At 55.2% G+C, this 25,006-nt stretch overlaps 5 protein-coding genes and 1 long non-coding RNA gene across 12 annotated transcripts in view; 2 read left to right on the forward strand and 4 right to left on the reverse strand.

Annotated features, from left to right (window-relative positions):
- oxa1l (OXA1L mitochondrial inner membrane protein) overlaps positions 1-11,719 on the forward strand; it is a 45,219-nt gene extending 33,500 nt beyond the window's left edge. For 2 of the 7 annotated variants that reach the window (XM_077742445.1, XM_077742447.1), the window contains 15 exons: positions 2,067-2,220; positions 3,326-3,457; positions 5,914-6,056; positions 7,022-7,137; positions 8,348-8,480; positions 8,939-9,061; positions 9,143-9,217; positions 9,285-9,528; positions 9,623-9,766; positions 9,855-9,940; positions 10,023-10,187; positions 10,276-10,380; positions 10,500-10,662; positions 11,036-11,116; positions 11,526-11,719. In XM_077742445.1, coding sequence (XP_077598571.1) covers positions 8,367-8,480; positions 8,939-9,061; positions 9,143-9,217; positions 9,285-9,528; positions 9,623-9,766; positions 9,855-9,940; positions 10,023-10,187; positions 10,276-10,380; positions 10,500-10,662; positions 11,036-11,116; positions 11,526-11,632 — 1,407 coding nt within the window. In that variant the 5' untranslated portion in view covers positions 2,067-2,220; positions 3,326-3,457; positions 5,914-6,056; positions 7,022-7,137; positions 8,348-8,366 and the 3' untranslated portion in view covers positions 11,633-11,719. Of the gene's footprint in view, positions 1-2,066; positions 2,221-3,205; positions 3,279-3,325; positions 3,458-5,913; positions 6,057-7,021; positions 7,138-7,889; positions 8,481-8,938; positions 9,062-9,142; positions 9,218-9,284; positions 9,529-9,622; positions 9,767-9,854; positions 9,941-10,022; positions 10,188-10,275; positions 10,381-10,499; positions 10,663-11,035; positions 11,117-11,525 lie in introns of those variants that run through there. The other 5 variants (XM_077742443.1, XM_077742449.1, XM_077742444.1 and 2 more) reach the window with 5 other exon arrangements.
- Positions 6,609-8,304, reverse strand: snapc2 (small nuclear RNA activating complex, polypeptide 2). Its single transcript, XM_077742458.1, has 6 exons — positions 7,874-8,304; positions 7,601-7,774; positions 7,442-7,529; positions 7,189-7,374; positions 7,033-7,121; positions 6,609-6,921 (listed from the first exon to the last, which is right to left on the reverse strand). Exons 1-6 carry the CDS (start codon positions 8,096-8,098, stop codon positions 6,715-6,717), a joined length of 969 nt encoding a protein of 322 aa, XP_077598584.1. The 5' UTR covers positions 8,099-8,304; the 3' UTR covers positions 6,609-6,714.
- A 3-nt stretch (positions 11,720-11,722) lies between the features above and the next one.
- On the reverse strand, positions 11,723-16,062 carry slc7a7 (solute carrier family 7 member 7). The gene is made up of 11 exons (XM_077742441.1): positions 15,297-16,062; positions 14,887-15,189; positions 14,169-14,785; positions 13,295-13,420; positions 13,081-13,225; positions 12,897-13,020; positions 12,723-12,826; positions 12,551-12,647; positions 12,332-12,481; positions 12,051-12,234; positions 11,723-11,981 (listed from the first exon to the last, which is right to left on the reverse strand). The coding sequence occupies exons 3-11, from the start codon at positions 14,662-14,664 to the stop codon at positions 11,908-11,910; spliced, it is 1,500 nt and encodes a 499-aa protein (XP_077598567.1). The 5' UTR covers positions 14,665-14,785; positions 14,887-15,189; positions 15,297-16,062; the 3' UTR covers positions 11,723-11,907.
- Positions 16,063-17,021: 959 nt separating this feature from the next.
- LOC144213556 (uncharacterized) lies at positions 17,022-21,807 on the reverse strand. Its single transcript, XM_077742079.1, has 3 exons — positions 21,517-21,807; positions 17,427-20,425; positions 17,022-17,349 (listed from the first exon to the last, which is right to left on the reverse strand). The coding sequence occupies exons 1-3, from the start codon at positions 21,590-21,592 to the stop codon at positions 17,206-17,208; spliced, it is 3,219 nt and encodes a 1,072-aa protein (XP_077598205.1). The 5' UTR covers positions 21,593-21,807; the 3' UTR covers positions 17,022-17,205.
- On the forward strand, positions 20,466-21,663 carry LOC144213560 (uncharacterized). Its single transcript, XR_013330010.1, has 2 exons — positions 20,466-20,562; positions 20,646-21,663. It is a non-coding gene; the product is annotated as an uncharacterized LOC144213560 (long non-coding RNA).
- A 322-nt stretch (positions 21,808-22,129) lies between the features above and the next one.
- ttc5 (tetratricopeptide repeat domain 5) lies at positions 22,130-24,918 on the reverse strand. The gene is made up of 9 exons (XM_077742081.1): positions 24,491-24,918; positions 24,171-24,303; positions 23,871-24,082; positions 23,625-23,775; positions 23,427-23,518; positions 23,047-23,250; positions 22,756-22,973; positions 22,550-22,694; positions 22,130-22,463 (listed from the first exon to the last, which is right to left on the reverse strand). The coding sequence occupies exons 1-9, from the start codon at positions 24,530-24,532 to the stop codon at positions 22,344-22,346; spliced, it is 1,317 nt and encodes a 438-aa protein (XP_077598207.1). The 5' UTR covers positions 24,533-24,918; the 3' UTR covers positions 22,130-22,343.
- Positions 24,919-25,006: the final 88 nt, after the last annotated feature.

Genomic DNA, 25,006 nt, shown 5'->3' on the forward strand with positions numbered 1-25,006 from the left:
ATTTGAGACACATGGACTTTGACTGGAAACCTCGGGGCATTTGCATCTCCCTCCACCCACCGTTGAGGTGTGGAAAATGTGGCGTCACTGATAATAAAAAAGCACGTGTGAGGGAGGGATGGCACGGCTATCCTCTTGTGCTCCGCCCACTCACACCTGGACAGCAGGATACGTATACAGACAGTACTGTATATTTATCGACGGCGTGTTTGTCGTTGCTTGAATTGTGCCACAGCATAGGGAAAGCCTGGATTTCACCAGTCCCCACGTAGAGCTCCTATTTGTGGACTTGATCCTAACACATGAGTTCAAATCCGAATGAGTTCAAATCTGGCCCTCATTCTCATATTTCTGGTCCCACGCCGGACCAGAAATGGATACGAAATGAAACTAAGAAGATGCGCTTTTACGTCAGACTGCAGCGTTTATTTTCAGGTCATTTACATTCGCGTCCGGTCAAGGCTGTCGGAATCATTACAGTCGGCACATCAGCCGTCCTTCGCCACCTCGGCAGCGGCGAGCAAAGGCATTGCAAATCTTTGAGAACGGCGGTCTGAAACCGGCTCTCCTTCCTCGCTGGTCGACAAATAAGATACCAAGCAACCACGCCCCCAATACTTGAAGCGAATGGATCAGCGGCGCTCTGACAGACAGAATCGTTCATTTCTTAAACCAATCAATACACTTGAATAAATTAGCTTCGCCCCAGTGGAAAGTGCGGTCGAGGTGCCGGGATCGAAGGCAGCGCCGAAGCTCAGACGTCCCACGAAGACCTGATCTGCGGCCTGTGGATCCTCCTCGGCTGCGAGGCGGGCCGAGAGCACACGTTGGTCTCAAAAGCAATGGCGGCAGCGAGCGGACATTTTCTCTGACTGACCACTTGACTGGAGAAAGGCCATCCATTGCGGTCAAGCGAGGCCTGGTTCCAGCCGGCCCCCCCGTCCAACCTGTGCATGCTCACGGGCGGGCTGGACCGCTCGGACTGTCTGGAGTCGGCGTGTTGGCGGCGTGACGGCGGAGGTGGCGTGCTGTAGGCAAACGATGGGTTCAGGTGTCCTGAAACGAGCCGTCCCGTTAACGACAGACGCTGACATCCCATCGTGATGTCGGCATAATTCACGGAAAGCCACTGTCCTACCGGCATTGAATGTGCCCGTCGAGAGTTTGGGGGCTCGGGACCAATCCACGTCGTCATCGATCCACCTGTTCACCAGCTCCTTTTTCACGTCTTTTTTCCTATTTGTAAAATGCCAGGCACAAACACGGTCAACTCCTGAAAGCGAACCGGACGCAAGGCTCGAGAAACAGCGTGAGAAAAGATTGGACCTTTTTACCAATATGTGACCTGTGATTTTCTGTCCACCTTACCTCCTTTGCGCTTTCTTTAGGCTAACGACGTACGCGCTCAAGCCGGCCACGGCGGCCACTAGACAAGCCAGCGTGAGCGCCAAACTGATGTAGAATGGCGTCTGCTGGATGGGCAGCGAGCAGTCTTTGGCCAAGTACCAGGTGGACTCCAAATCCCGGCACCTGAAAGCCAGCGCGGGGGTCGGCTCAGTAAGGGCCGGCCCCCCTCGGCGACCGGGCGACTCGGCAAAGGCTCGGGGGACGCACTGGCAAACCGCTCCGGCGTCCCTGTAGACGTGGCAAGCGCCGTGGTTGTGGCACACCCGCCTGCCGGCGCCGTAGAGGGGGCTGCACCGACTGACGCACATCAGTACGCTGTTGTTGCGCACGGCCTTGTAGTGCCAGGCCCTGTCGGCATCCTCTATTTGCGAGGCGCAAAACGCTAGAGATAGGAAGATGCGAAAAGCATTGACCCTTGGCATGTACCGTCTTTTCCAATTTCACGTTGACATGTACTTACTTTCAATGTTGATGTCGGTCGTAGCCACGGATGGTTCCTGAGTCACTTCGAAGGGAAAGTCTGAAAAGGCAAGGGTTTCAAGTACTTAGGGAGTAAGGTCTACTTTTTGGGCAGACATCTGGGCAGAACTACTTGGTGGAAAGTTTGTGAAAGCGTGCCTTACTAACTAACGCAAGCTCTCGTTCATCTTGCCCGGCAGAAACAACATCTCAGGTTCTTCTCACCTGTGTCCGGGTGGTCCACCGTCTTCATGGCTTCCACGACAACTTGAAAATCATGCTGATATTCCTGGTCAGAGCCGGCGTTGTTGGCAATGGACAAAACCACGTGGTGGCTGACGTTGACGCTGAAAGGTACGTGCAAATCAAAGTCAACTCATTGGCTGCCCTTTGTGGTGCTAGCTTTTATCTAGCTTCTGTTTGTATCCAATGAGAATGCCTGAAAATCAGTCCAAAATGTCACCATCATTGAAGTAAATCAATACAAAGTGATCCCGGAAAGGCTCCAGATGACCTTGAATTCACCTGTAATTCCTTCCAAGAGTATTTTTAGAAGTGACTCAAATGAACGGTATCTGGCCCATAAAGGGCAAAGAAGATTGGGCCGTTTTATCGGGACAATTTGGGGAAATCCTCCTCCCACTAGTCGTAAAATTTGAGAATAATTAATCCATTTGGACTAGATTGTTTTTCGGTGCATAGTAGTAAAGTCATTGCCATCCACAGCAGAGAGATGATTGGACACCACGTCATTGTATGGCTATCTTGGGCAATGTCATAGAATTTAATGCCTGTGGATCAAGTCATTTGTGTCAATCCCAGTGTTGGGTGTCAAGTTGTTAACAATTACCCCGGCGTTGTTGGCGTGACCCTTTTGACGGCCGTGACGTCGGCAGCTAATCTGTGCTGCAATAAAGATAATGTTGAAGGCTTGGTTTTATTTAGCAGGCGGAAAGTTGCTTGGCGTTACCTCCTCAAGCTCGGGGAGCCAACCTTTCGCCAAACCTTGCGTAACGCCTTGCCTGGGACAAACAAATACAAGCCTTGAATGGTTGCCGTGACAGCCGGAGCCAAAACATTTCATTTGGACGGCATTACCCAACGCCGGTGACGACCACGTCTTCAAAGTGTTTTAGCTTGGTTTGTCTGTAAAAGGCAGCCATCTGAAAGAAGAACCAGACCACCCGTGCATGTCACCTACTAAATTGGAGGATGACGCTTTCAAGACGCTAGTCACCTGTTCTTCAAAATCTTTGACCAACTTCTTGTAAGCTGCTGAGCTGGGCTTGTTATAGTCGGACTGGTATACCAGGTCCAGCACCACGTCTATTTTCAGCAGACGTTCGATGTCATCTGCAGAAAAGGGCCATGACCGGCGTTGGGACCCGAAGCAAAGTGGCAAATGGAGACAGGTTTTTTGAGGCGGGGGGGACTTACCAATTTCTATTTGTTCTTCAAGGTGCTGACAGTTTTTTCCATAGAATCCGATGACACACTGGCATCCACTTCCAATGAACGTCCCCCCGTTCTGGCAAGGAAAGGGCTCAATTGGCGTTACCGTGCTTCCTGGGCTGGTTGCTGTGCTCTCCAGGTCAGTTGTCTTTTCAGTCTCGGGTGCTCTCGTGCTTTCTGTATTGGTAGCTTCTGTAGTGGCCTCAGTGGGTGGTTTTTTGGGTGTGGTAGCTTCTGTAGTTCCCCCAGTGGGTGGTTTCTTGGGTGTGGTAGCTTCTGTAGTTCCCTCAGTGGGTGGTTTGTTGGGCGTGGTGGCTTCTGTAGTGACCTCAGTAGGTGATATGTTGGGTGTAGTAGCTTCTGTAGTTCCCTCAGTGGGTGGCTTGTTGGGTGTGGTAGCTTCTGTAGTTCCCTCAGTGGGTGGTTTCTTGGGTGTGGTAGCTTCTGTAGTTCCCTCAGTGGGTGGTTTGTTGGGCGTGGTGGCTTCTGTAGTGACCTCAGTAGGTGATATGTTGGGTGTAGTAGCTTCTGTAGTTCCCTCAGTGGGTGGCTTGTTGGGTGTGGTAGCTTCTGTAGTTCCCTCAGTGGGTGGTTTCTTGGGTGTGGTAGCTTCTGTAGTTCCCTCAGTGGGTGGTTTGTTGGGCGTGGTGGCTTCTGTAGTGACCTCAGTAGGTGATATGTTGGGTGTAGTAGCTTCTGTAGTTCCCTCAGTGGGTGGCTTGTTGGGTGTGGTCCCTTTTGTTGCTTCAGTAGGTGATATGTTGGGTGTAGTAGCTTCTGTAGTTGCCTCAGTGGGTGGCTTGTTGGGCGTGGTGGCTTCTGTAGTGACCTCAGTAGGTGATATGTTGGGTGTAGTAGCTTCTGTAGTTCCCTCAGTGGGTGGCTTGTTGGGTGTGGTCCCTTTTGTTGCTTCAGTAGGTGGTGTGTTGGGCGTGGTAGCTTCTGTAGTTGCCTCAGTGGGTGGCTTGTTGGGTGTGGTGACTTCTGTTGTTTCAGCAGGTGATATGTTGGGTGTAGTAGCTTCTGTAGTTGCCTCAGTGGGTGGTATGTTGGGCGTGGTGACTTCTGTTGCCTCAGTAGGTGGTATGCTGGGTGTAGTAGCTTCTGTAGTGGCCTCAGTAGGTGGTATGTTGGGTGTAGTAGCTTCTGTAGTTTTCTCAGTTGGTGGTTTGTTGGGTGTGGTGACTTCTGTTGTTTCAGCAGGTGATATGTTGGGTGTAGTAGCTTCTGTAGTTGCCTCAGTGGGTGGCTTGTTGGGTGTAGTAGCTTCTGTAGTTGCCTCAGTGGGTGGTATGTTGGGTGTAGTAGCTTCTGTAGTTTTCTCAGTTGTAGGTTTGTTGGGTGTGGTGACTTCTGTTGTTTCAGTAGGTGGTATGCTGGGCGTGGTGGCTTCTGTAGTTTTCTCAGTTGTTGGTTTGTTGGGTGTGGTGACTTCTGTTGTTTCAGTAGGTGGTATGCTGGGCGTGGTGGCTTCTGTAGTGGCCTCAGTAGGTGATATTTTGGGTGTAGTAGCTTCTGTAGTTGCCTCAGTGAGTGGTATGTTGGGCGTGGTGGCTTCTGTAGTGACCTCAGTAGGTGGTTTGTTGGGTGTAGTAGCTTCTGTAGTTCCCTCAGTCGGTAGCATGTCGGGTGTAGTAGCTTCTGTGGTTTTCTCAGTTGTTGGTTTGTTGGGTGTGGTGACTTCTGTTGTTTCAGTAGGTGGTATGCTGGGCGTGGTGGCTTCTGTAGTTGCCTCAGTGGGTGGTATGTTGGGCGTGGTGACTTCTGTTGCCTCAGTAGGTGGTATGCTGGGTGTAGTAGCTTCTGTAGTGGCCTCAGTAGGTGGTATGTTGGGTGTAGTAGCTTCTGTAGTTTTCTCAGTTGGTGGTTTGTTGGGTGTGGTGACTTCTGTTGTTTCAGCAGGTGATATGTTGGGTGTAGTAGCTTCTGTAGTTGCCTCAGTGGGTGGCTTGTTGGGTGTAGTAGCTTCTGTAGTTGCCTCAGTGGGTGGTTTGTTGGGTGTAGTAGCTTCTGTAGTTGCCTCAGTTGGTGGTATCTTGGATGTGGGCCCTTCTGTAGTTTCCTCAGTAGTTGGTTTGTTGGGCGTGGTGACTTCTGTTGCTTCAGTAGGTGGTTGGTTGGGAGTGGTGGCTTCTATGGTTGCCTCAGTTGGTACTTTGTTGGGTGTTGTACCTTCTGTGGTTGTCTCAGTAGGTGGTTTGTTGGGTGTGGTAGCTTCTGTAGTTGCCTCGGTAGGTGTTTTGTTGGTTGTGGTGGCTTCTGTAGTCTCCTTAGTGGGAGTTGTGCCTGTTGTAGTGGCATCAGTAGGTGGTTTGTTGGGCGTGGTACCTTTGGTGGTGGCCTCAGTCGGTAGTTTGTTGGGGGTGGTGACCTCTGTTATTTCTGTGGGTGGTTCGTTGGGGGTGGTGGCTTCTGTAGTCTTCTGTTGCATTGCTACATCTGACACATCAACAAGAGAGATTTTGGGCTTTATTCTTTCATATTGACCCCTTAATATATGTATTTTGTTTGTTATAGCATTATATAGACTTGATATCTATTACAAGGACAATTTAGCAGCAAAGGCACATAAAGACTTGATGGTATTTCTTTCAGGTCAACTCTTTAATTGACATCGACAATGATTGACATCTGATCACCAGTGCGTCACCAGTAGATCTCCAATCCATTTGAACTGGGAGGGTGGGCATCCCATAAACAAGGTCCTCCCAATTCAAATCCACCGTCTGATACAGAAGGTGAGACTTCTAACCTGATAACTTTTTTTGTATTTTCATTAACAAGAGAAAAGACGAGAGGCGAGAAACGGTGGTTTTTGGTCTTACCGTCAGCAAAAGATAAACCCACCAGGAAGGCAGCCAAAATCACAGCAGAAAACGACGCCATCGGCGTCGCTCGCTCTACTTGCCGCTCGCTCGCTCCTCATAAATGACAAGAGGGGAGTAACGTGGACTTTGGCTGTAGCCTTGGGACATCACCACCCACCGTCGAGGTGTGGAAAACGTGGCGTCACCGATAAATACAGAAGAGGGAAAAAAAAGGGAAGAAAGCATTTTCACCCTGTTCCATTGTGCCCTTTCTCAAGTGGACACAAGAGAGCACCACTCAGCCAAAAGTCATTTTATGACAGTTGAAAAAAGAAAGCCAGCAGCCCGATGACGTCTCACCACCGTTTATGGCTTGCTTGGATTTCTAAAGCCGAGCTGGTGAGGCCTGATATTTTTATCCAAGAAAGGACAGTATTTCTTACGGCAACCTTCACTCCTTTTTGTGGGCAAAAGGAAAAATCGTTGACATTTAAAGACATTTTAATACACCCAAGAAGAACAGCAGCAATCACAAGTGAAAGAAGCACAAAGAAGGCGCAAATGTAAAAGGAAAACAAAGTGTCAAGTCCTAGCTACGCTTCAGCAGTTCCAGTGGAATCATGAACGGATTGAGGGGGGGGCACAGTCCCGTCCAGGTGGGCTCAACGCTTGCCGTCGTTTGACCCTCGGCGCCAGCGGGAGGAGGCGCTGGAACGTCACGCCGCAGCTTCTTCAGTTGCGTCATGGCTTCTCGGGCTTGGTCCGAGTCCTCCGCCTTGGACAAGTTCTGCTGCGTCTGCCGGACGGAGAGGACCATGTCATTAGTCCGCTGCTCTCGATAAATGTGTAACAATGGTAACAAATGGTAACAATTGTATTGCTAATCTTGTCGACAGAGTTCCTCCACCTGGATGAGATGTCTGCGTAGACTTTGGAACTGGAGGAGTTCCAGCTCCTCCGGAAGAGACATCACCAACTCCAAGACCACGGCACTCTCTGCGGACCACAACCAGTAAGTGGCGGGAAAGTACGCCGCGCCGGAGTATCGCACCGGGACACTCACCCATGGCCGTGAGCTCGCACTTGTTCTCCAGGTTGTGGACGGCACCCAGGTATTTGTAGATCCTCTCAAAGTTCACCTCCAAGTCCTGGGACCTGCAGGAAGTGGCGGCCATGGGAGCGGACATCCGACCCGGGGCCGCCCCGGACGACGTGGGCCCCTCGTTGGCCGCCGAAGTGCTCGGCGTCACTTGGAGAGAGGGGTCGCATGTCACAAGACGTTTTGTCCCGGTCCTGGTCTCAGTGTCTGTCTGTACCTGGTTCGGGCGTGCCACCGGAAGACTCGGGACCTGGATGTTGGCCGTCTCTGACGGCGACGGGCTCTGTGGACGCTATCACCCACATCTGCCAAGAAGATAAGTGGAAGATTGAGAAATGAAGTTTAAGCTTTAGCAGGAGAGCGAGCGCCATCCGACCTGAGAGAAAGCATTTGAAAGCGGACTCTTATGGTTTCCGGACACGGCCTCGGCCAAACGCCTCCACCCGTCGATGGGCGCCACCGCCTTCTTCTCTGCCGACGCGCTCTGCCTCATCTGCGACAGGGCGCCGGAGACCACCTTCTGGCGGAGACATTCTACCACAGACTGGATCTAAAAGGAGAGGGATACGTAAGGTCACGCCATGTTTGTTGTTTACGGGAGCCCCCTCTGCCATAAACCACTGATAAACTGACTATGTCATCACCCTACCTCAGAAACCGAGCGAGAAGGCACAGCTTTCTGCAGTAAATGATAGTCGAGGTCTGCCACTGGAGAGGAGCTTCCATCACGCCTGGAACTTTGGCTATTCAGCGCGTCAAGCAGCATCTTCTGCTCCTTTCTGGGCCACGTACAGGATCTCCTAGCGTCGCGATCCTGAGACGTCGGGCAGGAACTCCGAAGCACACTTTTACGCACGCGAGGCGGAGGTTTCATGGCGACTCGTAGATCTAGACCTAGTTCGAAATTCGAAACGGCAACGAACTATTGACGTCTAGTCCGACCCTGAGGAAGATGATTGTGCGTGACGTCACATACTCTTCCGCTGTCAGAAGTTAGACGAGTTGATTTGGATAGCACATTTGAACAAAACGTCGTCTTACTTTAAAAACTACCGAATTATATCCAAAATATGCTGAAAATAATTCCCCCTAATATGCACTGTTTTCTTTCTCTTTTCCGCAGGACGTAATTTCCGGGCAAAATGGCAGCCATGGGGAGCACCCTGACTCCGGTCTGTATCGCAAGACATTTCATCCTCAGACAAAGTGCAAAAGTCAACGCAAGCCAGCAGCTTCGTTTGGACATTTGGACGCGGGTAAGTTGGAGTCTAATTACTTTTTTTCCCCAGTTGTTTGCGCCCCCGAAGACGCGCGTTAGCTAGCAAGCTTGCTACTGTTTAGCTCACTGTGACTTTGACATGAACTGGGTACGAGCTTTGACAGACTGAGGAGAATTTGGCAATATATACACGCAACAAAAGTCCCCCTAGTCTCCTGTTGTCATTACTATTTCTACTAGTGTGAAGGCTACTTTATGTCGGGTTTATTTACGTCTCAACAGTGCTTTACTAGGGTGGCCAACAGAGGTAAACAATGAGTTAATGAGTTTTTTCCTCTTCATCTTTCATATTCCTCTGCTCTGAATTGAAATGATTTTCTTAACAGTAGACGTCCAATGAGTTTGAAGTGGAGATGACGTACCGAGAGATTGGACGCCTGTCACTGTCAATGGATGCTGAAGAGTTAATACTAGTGTGCTTTCCCATCAAACCAGGGATGGCTCCAGCGATCTCTAGTTCACACGGGATTGGACCAGAGCAGGTCTTCTGCGTCTCTGCTTCGCCGCCAATGCCACGACAAGCGGGTCTGGGTGGCGCTAAGACACAACAGTTCTCAGGTCAGTTTGCCAAACACCACCGTTTCGCACAACGTGGCTGCCACTCAAAATCTCTTGACAGACTTTGCATTTTTTTCATAGCAGATCCCCAGCGTGGGCGCCCCACCGCCGGCTGCGGACGCCGCCCTCATCGCGCCGCAGGCGCTCCCCGAACAGGTGGCTGGAACCACGGCGAGGGTGGGACGACCCGGCCAAAGCCTGGCTTGACAATGTCTGCTTTCAGATGGCGCTCCGGCCCGTTTCCGTGATGACGGTAGACCATCCCGTCTCGGCGTCGGGGACGACGGATGTCCCGCCGACTCCTCACTTGGCTCGGGCGGCGGAGGAGGCCTTGCTCGCCGCACAACCGGAAGCGCGACTGGCCGAGCTGGGCTTAGCCGGCCACACGCCGGTGGGTGTCGTCCAGAACCTGTTGGAGTTCATACACGTGGACGTGGGTCTGCCGTGGTGGGCGGCCATCGTTGTGGGTACGCAAGCAGAACAGCCCTTAGCGTTCATTCTCCGGCAAACGACGACAGGAGAGTGTTATTTTGAACGTTGTGGTGTTTGTGCATTGGCCAGGAACGGTGGTGGCACGCATGGCGCTCTTTCCCTTAATCGTCAAAGGGCAGCGCGAGGCGGCCAAACTCAACAACGTCATGCCCGAGATGAGTCGACTCAGCGCCAAGATGACGGAGGCCAAACAGAGCGGGAACAAGTTTGATTGTGAGTGGCCGGCTCGCTCGGCTGTGCCGGCTGTGCCGGCTGTGCCGGCTGTGCCCGCATCTGACCCTTTGCCACTTTTGTGGAACAGTCGCCAAAGCCTACAGCGACCTGACCTTGTTCCAGAAGAAGCACGACGTCAACCCCTTTCGCGGCTTCCTGGTTCCTCTGGTGCAGGTCAGTATGCCAGCCAACGTCTGGGAATTTTCCCGCGGCCGCCCGGCTGACGTGGCCGCCCGTCTTCCTCCGTGTCCCCAAGGCCCCGGTCTTCATCTCCTTCTTTATGGCGCTGCGGAAGATGGCGTACTTGCCGGTGCCCAGCATGCAGCACGGAGGCGCGCTGTGGTTTCCGGACCTGACGGCGGCCGATCCTTACTACATCCTGCCTCTGGCCGTCACCGGCACCATGTTCTTCATTCTGGAGGTTCGTCTATTAGCAATGTGTTTGCTTCTCCTTTTTTTTTTACCCCCCCTTAACCTAGAGAGCCTCATTCTCTCTGGCCCGCCCTCAGCTGGGTGCCGAGTCGGGCGTGGACAACCCCAACCTCCGTGCCATGAAGACAGTCTTCAGGATCATGCCTTTTGTGGTCCTCCCGCTCACCATTAACTTCCCTACGGTGAGGCCGTCCGTCATCTTGGTCTTCTTTGTACCAACCAAAAGAAATAATAGTAACGGAGTTGAGTTTATTTCTGTGATCAGGTGGATTGTGTTTTTTCTTCTTCTTCTGCTTCCCAGGCCGTGTTCACCTACTGGCTGACCTCCAACTGCGTGTCGCTGGCTCAAGTGGCCCTGCTCAAACACCCGTTGGTCCGAGAAAAGCTAGGCGTGCCGGAAAGGATCAAGCACGCGGCCGCGGACTTGCCTCAGAACGACGGATTCATTGAGAGTATGAAGAAAGGTGAGCAGCACGGGAGTAGCCGGCAAATGCACAACTACAATAGATTTTTTAATTTTTTTTATACCTTGAATCGCCAGAGAGCGCGGTAGCCCCGTGTTAATGATTTCAACTACAATGGAGGTGGGTGGACTTTTTGCCACGGCAAACCCGTCCAATTGTCTCTCTGTGACTTATGAAGACAACTGACAATAGATTACCAAAAAATTCTCATTCCACTTGTTGTTTATTTCTTTTTTAAAAGTTTTAAATGACTTTCAATGTCTGTTTTTTTTAATTTTGTTCTGGATTTGAGCCCAAGCCCAACTTGTACGTTTTCTTGTCATTTTCCATTGGTATTTCTTCTTGAAGTAAACAATTGCTGTGCACCCTCCAGGATGGAAGAATGCTCAGCTGGCTCAACAGCTGGAAGAGCGAGAAAGACGCATTAAAAATCATCTGGACTTGGCTGCTAAAGGTAGGACACCTATTTTTTTTTATTCTACCTGTGTATTTATCAAATACAACACCACACCTAGCACACTTTTATCTGGAGCGAGTCCTTAGCTTGTAGAATAACCTCAATTGTGTGGACCAATTGTTCTTCTTGGTTCAATTGAATGGAATGCTTTCATTGTCATTGTAACATCAGTAGAATGAGATTTCAAATGTCAATACATTGCGCGGGAGATATGTCGGTTGTTATTTGTCCACACGCAAACGGACAAAGTATTACAATATTTTGTCACCTGGCGTGGCATCCGAGACTTTTTGAGGGACAAACGAAGAGGAGCCAAATCCAAAGCGGCGACTTTGTAGGGCCACGACTTACTCCAAGGTGCCATGACTTGATGAAACTCAAAGAAAATGTCTTTGATTTTGTTCAGGTCCCCTCAGGCAGACATTTAGCCACAACCCCGTTGAGCAGATCCCGGCGGCGAAAGAGAAAAAGTCTTTGAGCAAAAGCAAGCCGTGGAAGGACGTCTTGGGATGATTGAAGCGTGTCCTTGACGTATTTATTGTAAAATGTGCTCCTCCTGTGCTTACCGGCAAAATAAAAGGAAAAGCCATCCACACCAAACCCTTTTTCCTCCATCTTTTATTATAAATAGCCCATAGCTTTCAACCTTTGAGGGACAAGAACAACAATAGTCGGTCGGAGTGAACAGTCAAAATAGAGCAGCTCCAGTCTCATTTTTTTTTTTTCAAAACTTCATGTGGTGTATTTGCGTGCGTGCGTGTGTGATGTCTGTCCTGGTGCCTTCCTCTTCAGTCGTCGTGATCGCCGTCCACTTCCGTAGAAACCGAGAAACACACCTTTTGGATGAGCACCCCGCACTTTGCTGAAATCAACAGGGTAACACTTGGTCAACAATCGAGACAACCGGCCGGCGGCGGCGGCGAGCGCTTACCGATGACGCTTCGTAACCACAGAGGCCTCTTGTGGGCCGGAGTGTAGCAGCACAAGAAGTAGACGGGAACGCCGGACAGGGCGATGCCGATCCCGATCAAGGAGTTGACCGTGTCGCTGTACAGCGGCACCACCACCAAGAAGACGGTCAGCAGGCAGAAAATGATGGGATAGACCAGGCTGAGCTGAAATGGAAGTTGCCTTAAAAGACGGCGGCGGCGGCGGCGGCGGCGGAGGGACGGGGAGCGCCCACTGGTTCCCGAGAGCCGCCCAAGCACCCACCTTCAGTGGCCTCTTCCTATCGGGCTGCTTCCAGCGCAAGTAAAGTTGTCCTAGAATGGAAAGGCCCACGAAGAACCAGTAGCTGAAGCTGTAGTAGTTGATGAGTTTGAAGACGTCCTCCACGCACAAGTAGATCAGCGCCATCACGCCCTGCGGGCACAAGAGACGGCGGCCTCAGGAGAAAGCCGGCCGAGCCCGTGGCCGCGGGAGGGGACTGACGTTGAAGAGCAGGGCTGGGATGGGCGTGTAGCGCCGCACGTGAATCATGGACAGGTAGTCGGGCAGGTGACCCTCTCGGGAGCCCACGAAGAAGAGCCTTGGCGGACACCAGCAGGTGGAACATTGACGGATGGCCGCGCCGACGGCCGGCCGCCCTCGCTCGCTCACTCACCTGGAAGACGCCAGAATGGAAGCGTTGAGTCCCCCGAAGCAAGACAGGGCCACGGCAAGGGGAATGGTCCAGTTCATCACGCCGAAGACCTGGTCCGCAAAGGTCTGGGGGAGAAAAGACAATAGCCCACGGGGAACCCTGACACTGGCAAGAAGAGAAACCTTTGCCACTCACCACCGCCACGGCGTCGCTGTCCAAGATGGCGTTCATGGGCAAGATGGCGTAGTAGGCCACGTTGGTCAAGATGTAGATCACCGTCACGATGGGCATGGAAATGGCGATGGCCAGCGGAAGATTCCTGCCAGACAGTGGAGTTCATCCTTGGACTTTCGGCTCGGGTCATTTGTGGCCCACGTACCTCTCTGGGTTTTTGATCTCCTCGGTCACAAAGTTGAGCGTGTCCCATCCGGAATAGGAGAACAAGGCCGAGTACAGAGCCAGGGCCAGGTCTCCCGGGTCCCGGGAAGAGCCCTCGAAGAGGCCCTCAAAGTTCTGGGTCCGACCTAGAGCCCAGACACGCATCGGTGGTCAATCCAGCGGACGAGACCGTGTCATTTGTCCGCGGACGCCACCTCGGAAGATCTTGGTCAGGCCCGTGATGATGACGGCGATCAGGGCGATGACTTTGGCGTAGGTGAAGAAGTCCTGCACCCTGGTTCCCCATTTCACGTAAGCGCAGTTGACAAAGGTCAACAAACCTGGGCAGACACAAAATCCAAAACAAGTCCAGTCTCTGTGGGGAAGAAGCTCAAGGACAACCGAGGAGAAACCCGAGCCCAGCCGGGAGAAGAGAAAAGAAAAACAAGGTGCCCAGATCACACGGTGGGGGAGCGGGAGGGCGGCCGCTCTGTTGGTGCGGCTCTTTCTTTCCCACTGTCAACTGTCAAAGGGAATCGAGGCTGGTCTTTTCAAATTGGGCCAAAACAAGAGGCCAGAAGCCCCAGAAAGCCGCCTAACGGCTGGGCCTCCCCGCCTCCGGCTGAGACCACCTTGAAGACAAGATTGTTTTTCAGCTTTCGGGGTCAGAGTCTCATCCCGATAAGGACTTTAGATCAGCGCTATCGGCGCATCCTTATCTCTGAAGAGCCGGTGGGCCGTAAAGAGCTTTCAGATGGCTCAACGCCGCCTTACGAGCGAGTCAAGGCGTGGCGTGGCAAGGCAAGGCGGGCGCCGGGGTGCTGGGACTCGCCACCCGCCTCGCCTCTTTCTTAATACTTTCTTCTCGTTTCTCTGTAGCTCTGAAAAGAAAGGTCAGCTGTGACGGCGAGGAGGAGTCTTGGCCGTTTCCACGGCGAGGGCGAAGAAAGAAAGAAAGAAAGAAAGTGGAGAGCGTGACAAGCTGCGACACGGTTAAATGGGAACATGGCCCAGACTTCCTTCTCCCCAGGCGGTTTCACTTCCGCCCCTCCGCGCCCCCCCCTCCCGGCCCTCGGCGGCGCTACTCACATATGCAAGCGGCCGCCAGCAGCCGGTTGGCCACGTAGGGGGCGATGCAGGTGGGGAAGATGGGCTGCACCATGTAGTTGGAGAAGGTGATGGCGATGACGGCCTGGCTGGTGGGCTCGATGATCAGCAGCGAGGTCCACAGGCGGATGAAGGCCAGGAAGCCCCCGAAAGCCTCCAAGATGTAGGCGTAGGAGGCCCCCGATTTGGTGATGGTGGTCCCCAGCTCGGCGTAGCACAGGGCCCCGAAGACGGAGAAGATGCCGCCCACGCTCCACACCACCAGAGACAGGCCGTAGGAGGCGCTGTGGATGAGGACGCCCTTGGGCGACACGAAGATGCCCGAGCCGATCATGTTGCCCACGATCAGGCACACTCCGTTCAGCAGGGAGATCTCCTTCTTTAACTTCATGGACTCCTGCCCTCCCTCGGGCCGGGAGGCCTCCTCCGTGGCCTCCTCCGTGGCCTCCTCCGTGGCCTTCGGCGGGCCGAAGGACATGGCCGCCGAAGCCGCCGTTCCCTTTTTGCTCTCGGGCCGGGTCTCCGACGCGGTCCGGGACGGGGCTTGGGGGGTGTCTCCCGAATGTCTGCCGCCGCTATCCCAGGTGTTCTCCCGCCTCCTGCGTAGCCAAAGCCCAGCTGACTGGAAGGGACGCCGAAGCGGCGTCCGTCCGGAGGGGGACCCGCTGCCGCGAGCGCACCCTTTGCGCCGACTACTCACGTGATTTCCAAAGTTCATGATCGGCGGCAGGAACTACGAACGGAGCCGGACGAAGAGGAGGAGGAGGAGGAGGATTCGCAGAGGGCTCTTCTACTCCTTCTCGCTATCCTTGGAAAATGGCGGCGAAGTTGTCGCTGGCGGCCAAGACGCCGTTACCTTTCGGGAGTGGAAGAGGAGCCCCTTTCCAGCGGCTCTTTCTTTTTGCTGGCGATCCAAGACGGCTCGCTTCGTACGCGTGGGAGGGACGGAGGGAGCAAGGTTCGAGAGAGCGCTGATAAGACCACCCACTCAAGGTTAAAGCTCCTTATCACGGAAACAAAGACCAATCAATTCCCTGCCGGGATCCGTCTCCGTTTGGGGGGGAAAAGGACAAAAGCCAAAGTAGCCCCAAAGTAGCCCCAAAAGCTTACCTAGAGTCTCCTTCTATCCTCGGCCTCAAAATGTGCTGTAGTTGCCGACGCTGCTGACCTTCCCCTCTTGCTTCCACTTCCTCGTGCACTTGAGCCTTTTATGCACTCTACGCTGAGGAAAGTGTGTGTGTGTGTGTGTGTGTGTGTGTAAATGTGTGTGTATGAGTGTGTGTGTGTGCTCACAGCCTCGATGAAGTCGCCGTGTGATTCCTGACTCAGGACTTTAATTAAATCAGAGACTACATCAAAGCTAATGGACACACGTTGACACGTTGGCTCTACATTTTTTACAAATAGCTTTAAAGCGAGCACACTTAATGATTCTTTCTAGAGAGACAAAAACAAACAAAAAACCCAGTAATGCCAAAATAAACTTTCCCAAAAACTTGAGCAAAAATCTAGGGCGCTCCAGTGGACATCTTTTTGCATCTTTGGGCACACCCCTCAACTAATTCCATACATTGTCTCTACTCAATGATACTCTGCCTAATATCTGAGCACAGCGCCACCTTGCGGACAACCAAAGTAGAATAGGATTCTGTCAGGCAGTCATTTAGAGAGAGTTAGAGAAGAAGAAAAGAAAGCAACAACCCAACCTGATTGCCTTTGTTGCGCATAGCCGCCTCCGACCTTCTTTCCCTTGGCGACCGGTTGCCACGTAGGGATTAAAAGCAGCCCTTTTTTTTTGGGACAGCTGGTCAGGTCCGTGTCTTTGGCCCTCCCCCTCCATCCCGCTCCCAGTCACACTGGATGGGGTCTGCTGTGCTCTCATGGGGAGGGAAGAAAGTATTGTTGGAGGATTAGAGCTTCCTGTGTGTGTGTGTGTGTGTGTGTCAGCTCATTACACGTGAGAGGGGGGGGGGGGTCGCAAAAGGCTGAAATGAAATGAAAGTGAAAATGAAAGACTGTGCATGAAAGAGTGAGATGGGAAGGGGGGGGGGGGGGGTAGTAGCTAGGTGATGGCCTCTACAGCTGCACCCACAATCACATCCTCACAGGCCCTGATTATCCTTCTCTCTCACACATGCAATCACAAAAGGGAATAAAACACTATGGGAAAGAAAGAGCTGAATTAGGTTTAGACAAAGGAGACCCCCCCCCCCCCTGGACACACACACACACACACACAAACACACACTCCATCACCTCCATCCACTTGCCAATCCAAAGAAAGTGAGCCCAACATGGAACACGTGTAAAACCAGTAAGACAATAACAACAAGACTTTCTATCATTACGGCAATCCATCCGACAATAAGAACCTATGGTCCGTCAGTGTCAATTCAAGACTGAAAAGAAAGCAAACAAGCGCTCTTCTTCATCCCACCCTTGTTTTATTTCTTTAAAAACATATTTATCGGTAAAAAAATAGCTTACACACTTAGCACGGGCAATGCCATCCATTCAGATCCACCTTTGACCGCAAGGACAGAGTTGGCTTTGGGTAGCAGAGGGGGCTCACGGACACGTCGAGCCTTCACAGGACAGGTGAGTCAATCTTTTCTGCCCATTTTTTTGGAAAATCCCAATTGACATGTCACATTTCTTGCTTACAGGTTATTTCCGTGCCGGCCGACGGAGACGGCGGAGGAGGAGGAGGAGGAGTACAAGTATGTACACACGCCGAAGAATCACTGTCTTTCAATGAGTGGCCCGTAAAGGCTCGCCATGTGAAAGACCCCCGTCCCCCCGTCTTGGTCCCAAGTCTTGCCACTGTTTTTAGTGTCCCCCCCCCCAAAACCAACGCTGACCGTGCGGCCGGCGAGAAGGCCCGGCCGGCTGTACTCTTAACGTTACATACAAATCTACCTCTATCCACTGTCCCGGGCCAAAAGACTAGAGGAAAGGACATTGGCCCGTCCAGGGTATACGTACACCGTGGTGACGTGGGGGGCTTCGGAGGGTGGTTTCAGTGGGGGGTCTCGTCGCCAGCCGGCGTCGCCGGTGCCTCCGCAGCACCCTCCGCGGCGAGCGCTTCTCCGGTGGCTTCGCCTTTGTCGCTCAGAGCCTGGGCCGGGACGGCCGAAGCTACGGCGTGAGTTTTGGCGTGGCCCTGGGGGTGGGAAGAGAGAAACGCTCTTGGTTAGAGAGCGCCTCCGGCCGAGACGTTCCTCCCCGCCCAAGTCTTACCTTTAGGCCGCTGCGGCTGGCGTACGTCTTTCCGCACTGGGAACAGCTGTAGGGTTTGTCCGGACGAGGATTCGGGGCACGGGGCCCGGAGGCCCCGGTGGCCCCGGTGGCCCCGGTGGCCTCCGGGCTCTCGGAGCTCTCTTTCTCCTCTTGGGTCCCCGTCCCAGGAGGCGGTGGCGCCGTCAAAGCGTGGTCCCGCTCGCCTTCGCTCGGGGACCTTTCCCGTGGAAGAGCCGTGTCGGCGGAAGACACGCCCCCGGCGGGGCTGACTTCCGGGCCGAGGGCAGGGAGACCATTTCCCGGCGGGGGGCTTCCGTTCCCCGTTTGGCGAGGCCCGTCCGGCTTTGGCGTATTCGGGGAGACGGGGCCGTCGGTAGCGCGGACCTCCGTGGAACCGGGGCCGGGCGATTGAGCTTCTTGCCCGGGGTCTGCCCGGCTTTCCTCTTCACAATCGTTTGGGGGAGGACGGTCGTCGGGGTCCTGGCCCCCGTCGGGTGCCATACCCTCCGGTGCCTCCATCTGGAGCTCGCAAGCCGCGACCGTCTTCTCGTGGGAGCTCTTAGGACTGGCGCTCGCCAACGCCGGCGGAAGGAGCCGTTGAGCCGGCGGCGGCGGCGGCGGGGAGCCCTCGGGCTCGCCCGCCTCGTTGTCCGCCACGCCCCGGTCCTGTGCCTGCACGGCGTCTTCGTCGGGCGGGATCTGGCCTCCCAGGTGAAGGCGAATGTGGTGCTGAAGCACCAAGGCGTTGGTGAACTTGCGTGGGCACAGCGGGCAGGAGTTGAGGGCTCGGGAGTTGGCCGGCCTGGCCCGATGAGTGGCCAGGTGGGCCCTCAGGCTGCCCTTGGTGGAGAAGGAACGCCCGCACAGCTTACACGGGAAAGGCCGCTCCCCCAGGTGGGTGGCTTGGTGCAGGCGCAGGGCTCGGGCGCAGCTGAGGACCCGCAGGCACACCCCGCACTGATTGGCCGCCGGGACGGCGCCGCTCGGGTCGCTGCCGGGGGCGCCTTGGCCCGAGTTGGGCGCCAGGCCCAGGCTGGCCAACATCTCCCTGCGGTAGGCGCCGGCACCGGAGGCCGTGCTCAGGTCGTGAGCCGTGGCGTCGCCGTTGGCCTCGGCCGGGGCCAGCGAGGCGGCGGGGGAAGACGAGGTACCCCCCTGAGGTCGTTTCTCCAGCTTCTGGACCAGGCGCTGCAACTTGGAGGTGTCCGAAGTCTGGGACAACGCGGCGGGAGAGCAGGAGGAGGGAGAAGACATGGCCGCCGCCTTGGGGAACGGCGGGAAGGGGAAGGCCAGCGGATGCGCCGAGGTCAGGTGAGTGGCCGACGCCATGCCCGTGGGCCGGAGCAGGGCCAGGTGGTGCGGGGAGGCGCCTCCCGGGAACAGGATCTTGGGCAGCTGACTCAATTGGGAGTAGGACGCCGGAGCGTGGAGGCCCGAGGAAGGAGGAGGAGGAGGAGCGGAGGCGGCGGGAGGAGTGTTTTCATCAAATCGCCCCTGCTGCTGCTGCTGCTTGGCGCCTTTAAACTGACTCGACGTGGAAGCCGGCAAGACGGAGCCCGCCGAGGCCCGGTTCAGCTGCAGCAGCGAGTGGGCCGTGGACAGCAGCGCCATGTCCACCGAGGGCGGCAGGGGCAGAGAGGAAGGAGAGGGGTGGCGCGGGGACGTGGCGGACAGGAAGCCCAGGGCCACGCCCTCCGCCACGCTGGCCTTGCCCCCGTGGAAGGCCTCGTCGTCCTCGCCTCTGCGTTTCCGCCTCCTCTGCCCGGCGCCGGGGGGGCAGACGCTCGCCGTCTGCTCCGAGAGCGCGGGGGGCAGCAGCGACAGGGAGAGCTCCGGGTTCTGCTCGCGGTGCCGCAGGAAGTGGGCTTTCAGGTTCCCCCGCGTGGTGAAGCGGCTCAGGCACACCGGGCACTGGTACGGTCTCTCGCCCGTGTGCGACCTCAGGTGGATCTGCAGAGACGAGTCGCTGCTCAGCACCTTGCCGCAGAAGCGACAGGCGTGCTGGGCCCGTCCCGACGTGGAGGGCGACGGGGACGGGAGCTCTTGCGGATGGCCGCCGCCGCCACCGGGGAAGCCCTGAGCGAACAAGGCCGAGGGGGACGAGCGCGCCGCCGCCGACCCCGCCGGAAGGGACAGCGGGTGGAGGCACGCCGCCACCGTGGAGCCGGACAGGGACGACGGGGTCCTGCCGTTGACGTGGGGGGAGCCCTGCTTGGAGAGGGGCGGCTGCACCACAAGGGACGACGGGAGGCAGGTCAGTGGCGAGGCCGTGGCGGCGGCGGCGACGCCGCTGGTGGGAGGGTGCGGCGACGGGGAGGCGGCGACTTTCTGCCGGCCCTCGGCCCCGCCGCCCACTCGCGGGTTGGCGTCCCGTCCCAGCGCGGCGCCGCCCAGCTTCAGCACGTGCCTGCAAATTTCCTCTGTGATCTGCATCTGGTGGATTTGTCTCTGTTGCAGGACCCGGAGCTCCTCCAGGAGCACGGCCAGGGTGGGAGGCACTTGAAGGACCGGCGGCCCGCCCACACTGGAGGCGCGGTGCCCGGCCGGGCTCTCTCCGCCGCCCCGGGCGGCCGGACCCCGCGAACTAGAGGAGGTCGCCGCCGCCCCACCGCCGCCGCCGCCACCGCCGCCGGCCGAGACGGAGAGGCCCGCGGTGGGCGAGGCCACGGCCGAATGCGACTGGCCCTGGCAACCGAAACCCCGTCCCAGAGGAGGAGGCGAGTGAGTCTGCGAAGACAGCGACGGGTGAGGGAAATCCGGGGACAGGGAGGAGTGGGTGTTGGGCAAGGAGGTGGCGAAGGGCGCCACGTGGTTGGCCCAGTGGGGAGGGGGCGAGCTCTCGCTGGGCAGGGAGGGCGCGTGGAGCCCGCCGGGGGACGGGCGGGGGGCCGAGGGGGGCTGGCACTCCCGTTGCCAGTTTGGGGAGGAGGAGGCCGATCCCGACGAAGTCACTTCCGAGCCCAGGGAGGCCGATGGCGACTTGGAGCACGGGAGCTCGTCTGAAAGGAGCAACAACAAACAAAACAAAAAAAAAACAGGGGGGGGGGGGGGGGGGGTCAATGTCGGTCGGCGGCAATGCAAAATGGAGGAGGATGCCAGTGGCCGGATTTTATGTCCCACCCACATCTAAACATTGGTGCGTATACTAACTTCTAGGTCATACTAGCCTTTCTTCACTTGCCTACTTTTGATCCTAACTTTGTGCTGCTCTTTCTTCAGGTTCACCTGAAGGCTCCGTTGGAATCGGAACCAACCACATCCAGTGGGAACTCGTGTGTGCGTGTGTTTGAGCGCCTTGTCTCAAAGTCCTCAAACACACACACACACACAAAAAGCTCCCAGTCCACCTTGTTGTCATAGCAACACATTTCCCGGGACAATGGGCATCACCAAGACAACCTCTTAGCCCTCTTAACGCCCCCCCCCACCCCAGCCCTCCCCCGTCTTTCATCTGCCCCATTCACCCTTCCCCCTTACGTCACAGAGGAGGTCAAAGGTCGGGCCAGACCGAGGGTCTTGACACTGTCCGTGCATTCTGATTGGTCAACTCCTCCGACCTCTGCCGTTCGGGGGTCAAATTCTTTCAGGATCTTGAGCGCAGAGTGAGTGAGAAAAAAAAAAGAAAGAAAAAAGTGTAGGGGGGGGGGGTGCGCAACAATGGAGGAACTAAATGAAGCATTCCCTCCTGTAGCGACAAAGTGACCCTGAAAGGAGTTCCTGGTCTTTTGACTTGAGAAAAAGCCAACATTGGTGGCTAAAGTTGTGCGCTTTGAAAATGGCCCGCCGCTCATCCGCCAGTGGACCAGCTCGGAAAGGCGCCGGCTCTTTGAACGGAGAGCCTCGGCAGCCAATCAATGCGCGGCGGACGCCAAATGGATACGTACCACTTGGTCATTTTGGCTGACAAAATATGTAAATATAAGTCCATAAAGTTTGAAGCCACAATAGAAGAAAAAAAATCCTCCTGCACCTCCTGTTAGCCCCCCCAATCTTTCCACGCACTGTAAAAGCAAGCGCTTGAACAGGAGCGGTGGTGGCATCCCCCCCCCCCCATGCAATACAGAAAAGAAGGCAAAAATGCGGCCCCTACCTTGAGCCAGCGGTCCGGGCCCCCCCGGATCGGCGTTGACGAGGTGTTGGGGTCTCTTCTGTTTCCGACGTGACATGATTGAGGAGATGGAGACGGGGGTGCCGGCGCCTGGGCCGCACTGACCAAACGCATGGGCGAGAGGCAAAATCCCAAAGACCTTCCTGCCACTTTGCCTGAAAAGAGAGACCGGAGAAGAGCGGACGGACGCTGTAAGTGTGTGTGCGTGCGTCCCGCAAGTGTGTGTGTGTGTGTGCGTGAGCGCCTTATCCAAAGTCTCCTCTCCGCCCTCTCTCTCACACACACACCAACTTGGCCAATTTGCACACCCTCTCCTACCACACACACACACAAAACCACTCCTTGTTCTGGCACATTTGCATTTGAATGGCGTGTAACTCGCAGGCTCCCCTTTTCTCTTTTCTTGCCCAAACTCAACCCCCCCCCCCCCTCCCCTCCCGCCATTTGTCTCCCCCCAAGCGTTCCCCACGAGTGTGCCCCAAAAGTCACGTGAAAAATGGGGGGCAGAGAGGACGGCAACAGGTGTCGGACATGGGAAGCCATCCCGGGGATGCCCATTTCTCACGAGAAAAAAAAGTCGAGGACACTTGATAAATAATGTTTATTTTTTATTAGCACTGAAATTCAAGAAACATAGCTACAATAACTTGAAGGCTCTTTAAGTCCAAGCAACTTCCAACATGGTGACTTTATTTGGAGAGCCCACAACGTCAACACAAGTAGAAATAAATACAAAGAAGAAAAAATGTTGCGGCAATGTACAAAGCGTGTCCTCATTCTTCTCCTCCTCCTCCTCATCCTCCTTCTCTCTATTCGCTCTGAGGCTTGTAGCTGACCGAGGTGACGATGACGCTCTGGGCATTCTGCGTCCTGCCGTTGACCACCAGGAAAAGCGGAGAGTCCACGCGGATGCTCTTGAATTCAAACGACTGGAACGTCAGGAGAAAAAGGGACGCGCATCAGGTGAGTCATGTCGTCGCCTCCGCTACCCCCCCCCCCCCCCCCCCCGACTCACCCTGTCTTTGTGCGTGACGCTGTGCCATTTGACCCGAGGCTCCGGAATGACCACCGTGTCTCCGATGAGGACCCCCCAGCTGTCGGCGGTGTTGTACACCATCACCGCCACGCAAGTCTCCTCGCCGTCCACCATGCCGAAGGTGCTGGAGAGCAGAGGGCGTCGACTGACAACGTCCGCGGCCGTGCCGAGCGTCCGCTACTCACAAGGCCATGCGACCCCGGGACGCCAGGCTGAAGAGCACCTTCCCCCGGGCGGCCACGCCGTTGTTGAGGCCGTGCGACAGGGAGGAGGACGGGCGCGGCTCCAGGGCCCCCACGCGGCCCGTCCAGGAGCGGAAGCCGGAGGAGGAGCACGGCCCCAGAGACGAGGAGGCGCGCAGGTCAGACAGCATGCCGCGTAAACGCCGCGCTTTCACCTTGCCCTGGAAAAGGTCAAGGAAACAAGGTCCGGGGCTCCAAAAGGCGGCTGGCTTCTATAAAAAAAACAGGCCGTACCTTTTTCTGGCAGAGCTCCGTGACGCGGTCCAAGTACTCCGTCAGCATCTTCTCCTTCTCGGCGGGCTCCGGCCAGCCGGGGTCCAGGGCGGCCGCCCGGCCGTAGCCCCCCAGCGCCGAGCCGAACATTTCCTCGTACTGGAAGAGCGTGGCTCGATTAAAGTGCAGCTCCGGGTAGCAAGCGGCGGCCCGGTCCACTCGTTCCTATCCCAGAGAGAGAGAGAGAAGGACGTACGCTTGACTCGGACAGACGGCAGGCAAGGTAAGGATTTTTCAAAATCCCAAGCAATATACAATGTATTAAACAGACCAAGCTTTAAAGACATTTTTTTTTTCTTCCATCTGTCATAGGCAGCCAAAGATGAGTGGACTGTACTAACGGATTGCGCGTAGGCCATTAGCGCCTGCGTGGACAGTTGCGCCTTTTGTCCACAAGAGAAGAAGAGGGAGACGTAGGCGTTGCCCAGAATATCTGTAAGCAAACACGGGGGGAAGAAGCTCCGTCAGAAGGACCGAAAAGTGAGGGGACGGCGGCGGCGGCGGCAGCGGGCGGCGCGGCCCAGGCGCGGCCCACTCACACCAGGAGGTCCCGTCGGCCACGTCCAGTTGGACGGCTTGGCGCGCCGTGTCCACGCTCTCCAGGACCCGCTTGGCGTGCTCGTCGCCGTCGGCCGCCGGGAGCTGCCTCAGGACCATGGACATGTTCCGCAGGGACACTTTGTTCTTGCTCTGCGGAGAGAAAGGACCTCCAAGGATTTCCGCCGTCACCACCTCCTCCTCCTCCTCCTCCTCCTCAGCCTCAGCCACCCGACCGAGCGACGTACCTGCTGCAAGGCCCCCGTGAAGCAGTTTTTGGCCGCCGTCAGGTCGCCCTTTTTCCAGTACTGCTCTCCCAGGGTGTTCCAGGCCTCCACCAGGCCGGGCTCCAGCTTGACGGCGCGCGAAAGGCACTCCTCGGCGGCGGCGCTGAAATCCGGGCCCACGTTGAGGCACCTGCCCTTCTGCAGGAGGAACTGGGCGTGGTGCCGATAGCCTTCTAGGAGTTCAAAAGTGAGCGTGACTACCAAAGACGCCCGACAGTGTGGGGAAGGAGAACCACACGACACTCACTGGCTGTGCCTTACCTTCTTTCTCCTGCAACTTTTTGAGCACCTTTGCCAACTCCCCAGCGACATCCTCCTGTTTCCGGGCCGCCTCCTCCACACCGCGAGTCTCAAAGTAACCGTCTCTGTACTTGTACAAGTCATCCACCAGCTCCTGAAATGGCAACCGGAGGGAGATGCTGCTTCAAAACATTTCCCCCAAAAATCAACTCATCACACATGACTTTGCCAAATAACTACATGTACCACTGGGAATAAAAAAAAAAAATCAATACAGAAAATGGACTGGACGTCTATCGCCGTCAATGGCACCAAAACACGATGGGTCAAACTTTGCAGACCTTTACAAGTTGGATTTCGCTGATGTTCTCTTCATCTGCCATTGTCTTTGTGAATCGACTCCGAAGAATCTGTCTTATAAATCGCGTTACAGCTTGAGCATTAAAGCTAAAATGGGGTACTTGGGATTTGAAAGGAAACGGCTCATTTCAGCGTAGGCAAAAATAATAAATAAGAAAATAAATACAAAGATTCGGCGATATATTGTCACAGCTTTACGAATGTGGCTTTGGTTTTCAACGGAAGTCAGGGTGGTCCGTACGCATAATAAACCCGGAAAGCAACATCGTCACAGTACACGTTATTCATCATGAAAGTTCACCCAATTGTTTTGGGTATTATAACCCGATGCTAATATGTGAGCTCATTAATTAATATTATATTTGGAACATATTTGAATATTATAAGTTGGCACCATGGCTAGTCAAGTGTTTTTTTTTAAATGCTACTGCGACGTCATTTGGTGTCGAGCCACAATGTGGCGTCACGTCCTGCATAATAAGAGACATAGGGGGACT

This window comes from Stigmatopora nigra, chromosome 20 (assembly GCF_051989575.1).
Source record: "Stigmatopora nigra isolate UIUO_SnigA chromosome 20, RoL_Snig_1.1, whole genome shotgun sequence".
Taxonomy (NCBI): domain Eukaryota; kingdom Metazoa; phylum Chordata; class Actinopteri; order Syngnathiformes; family Syngnathidae; genus Stigmatopora; species Stigmatopora nigra.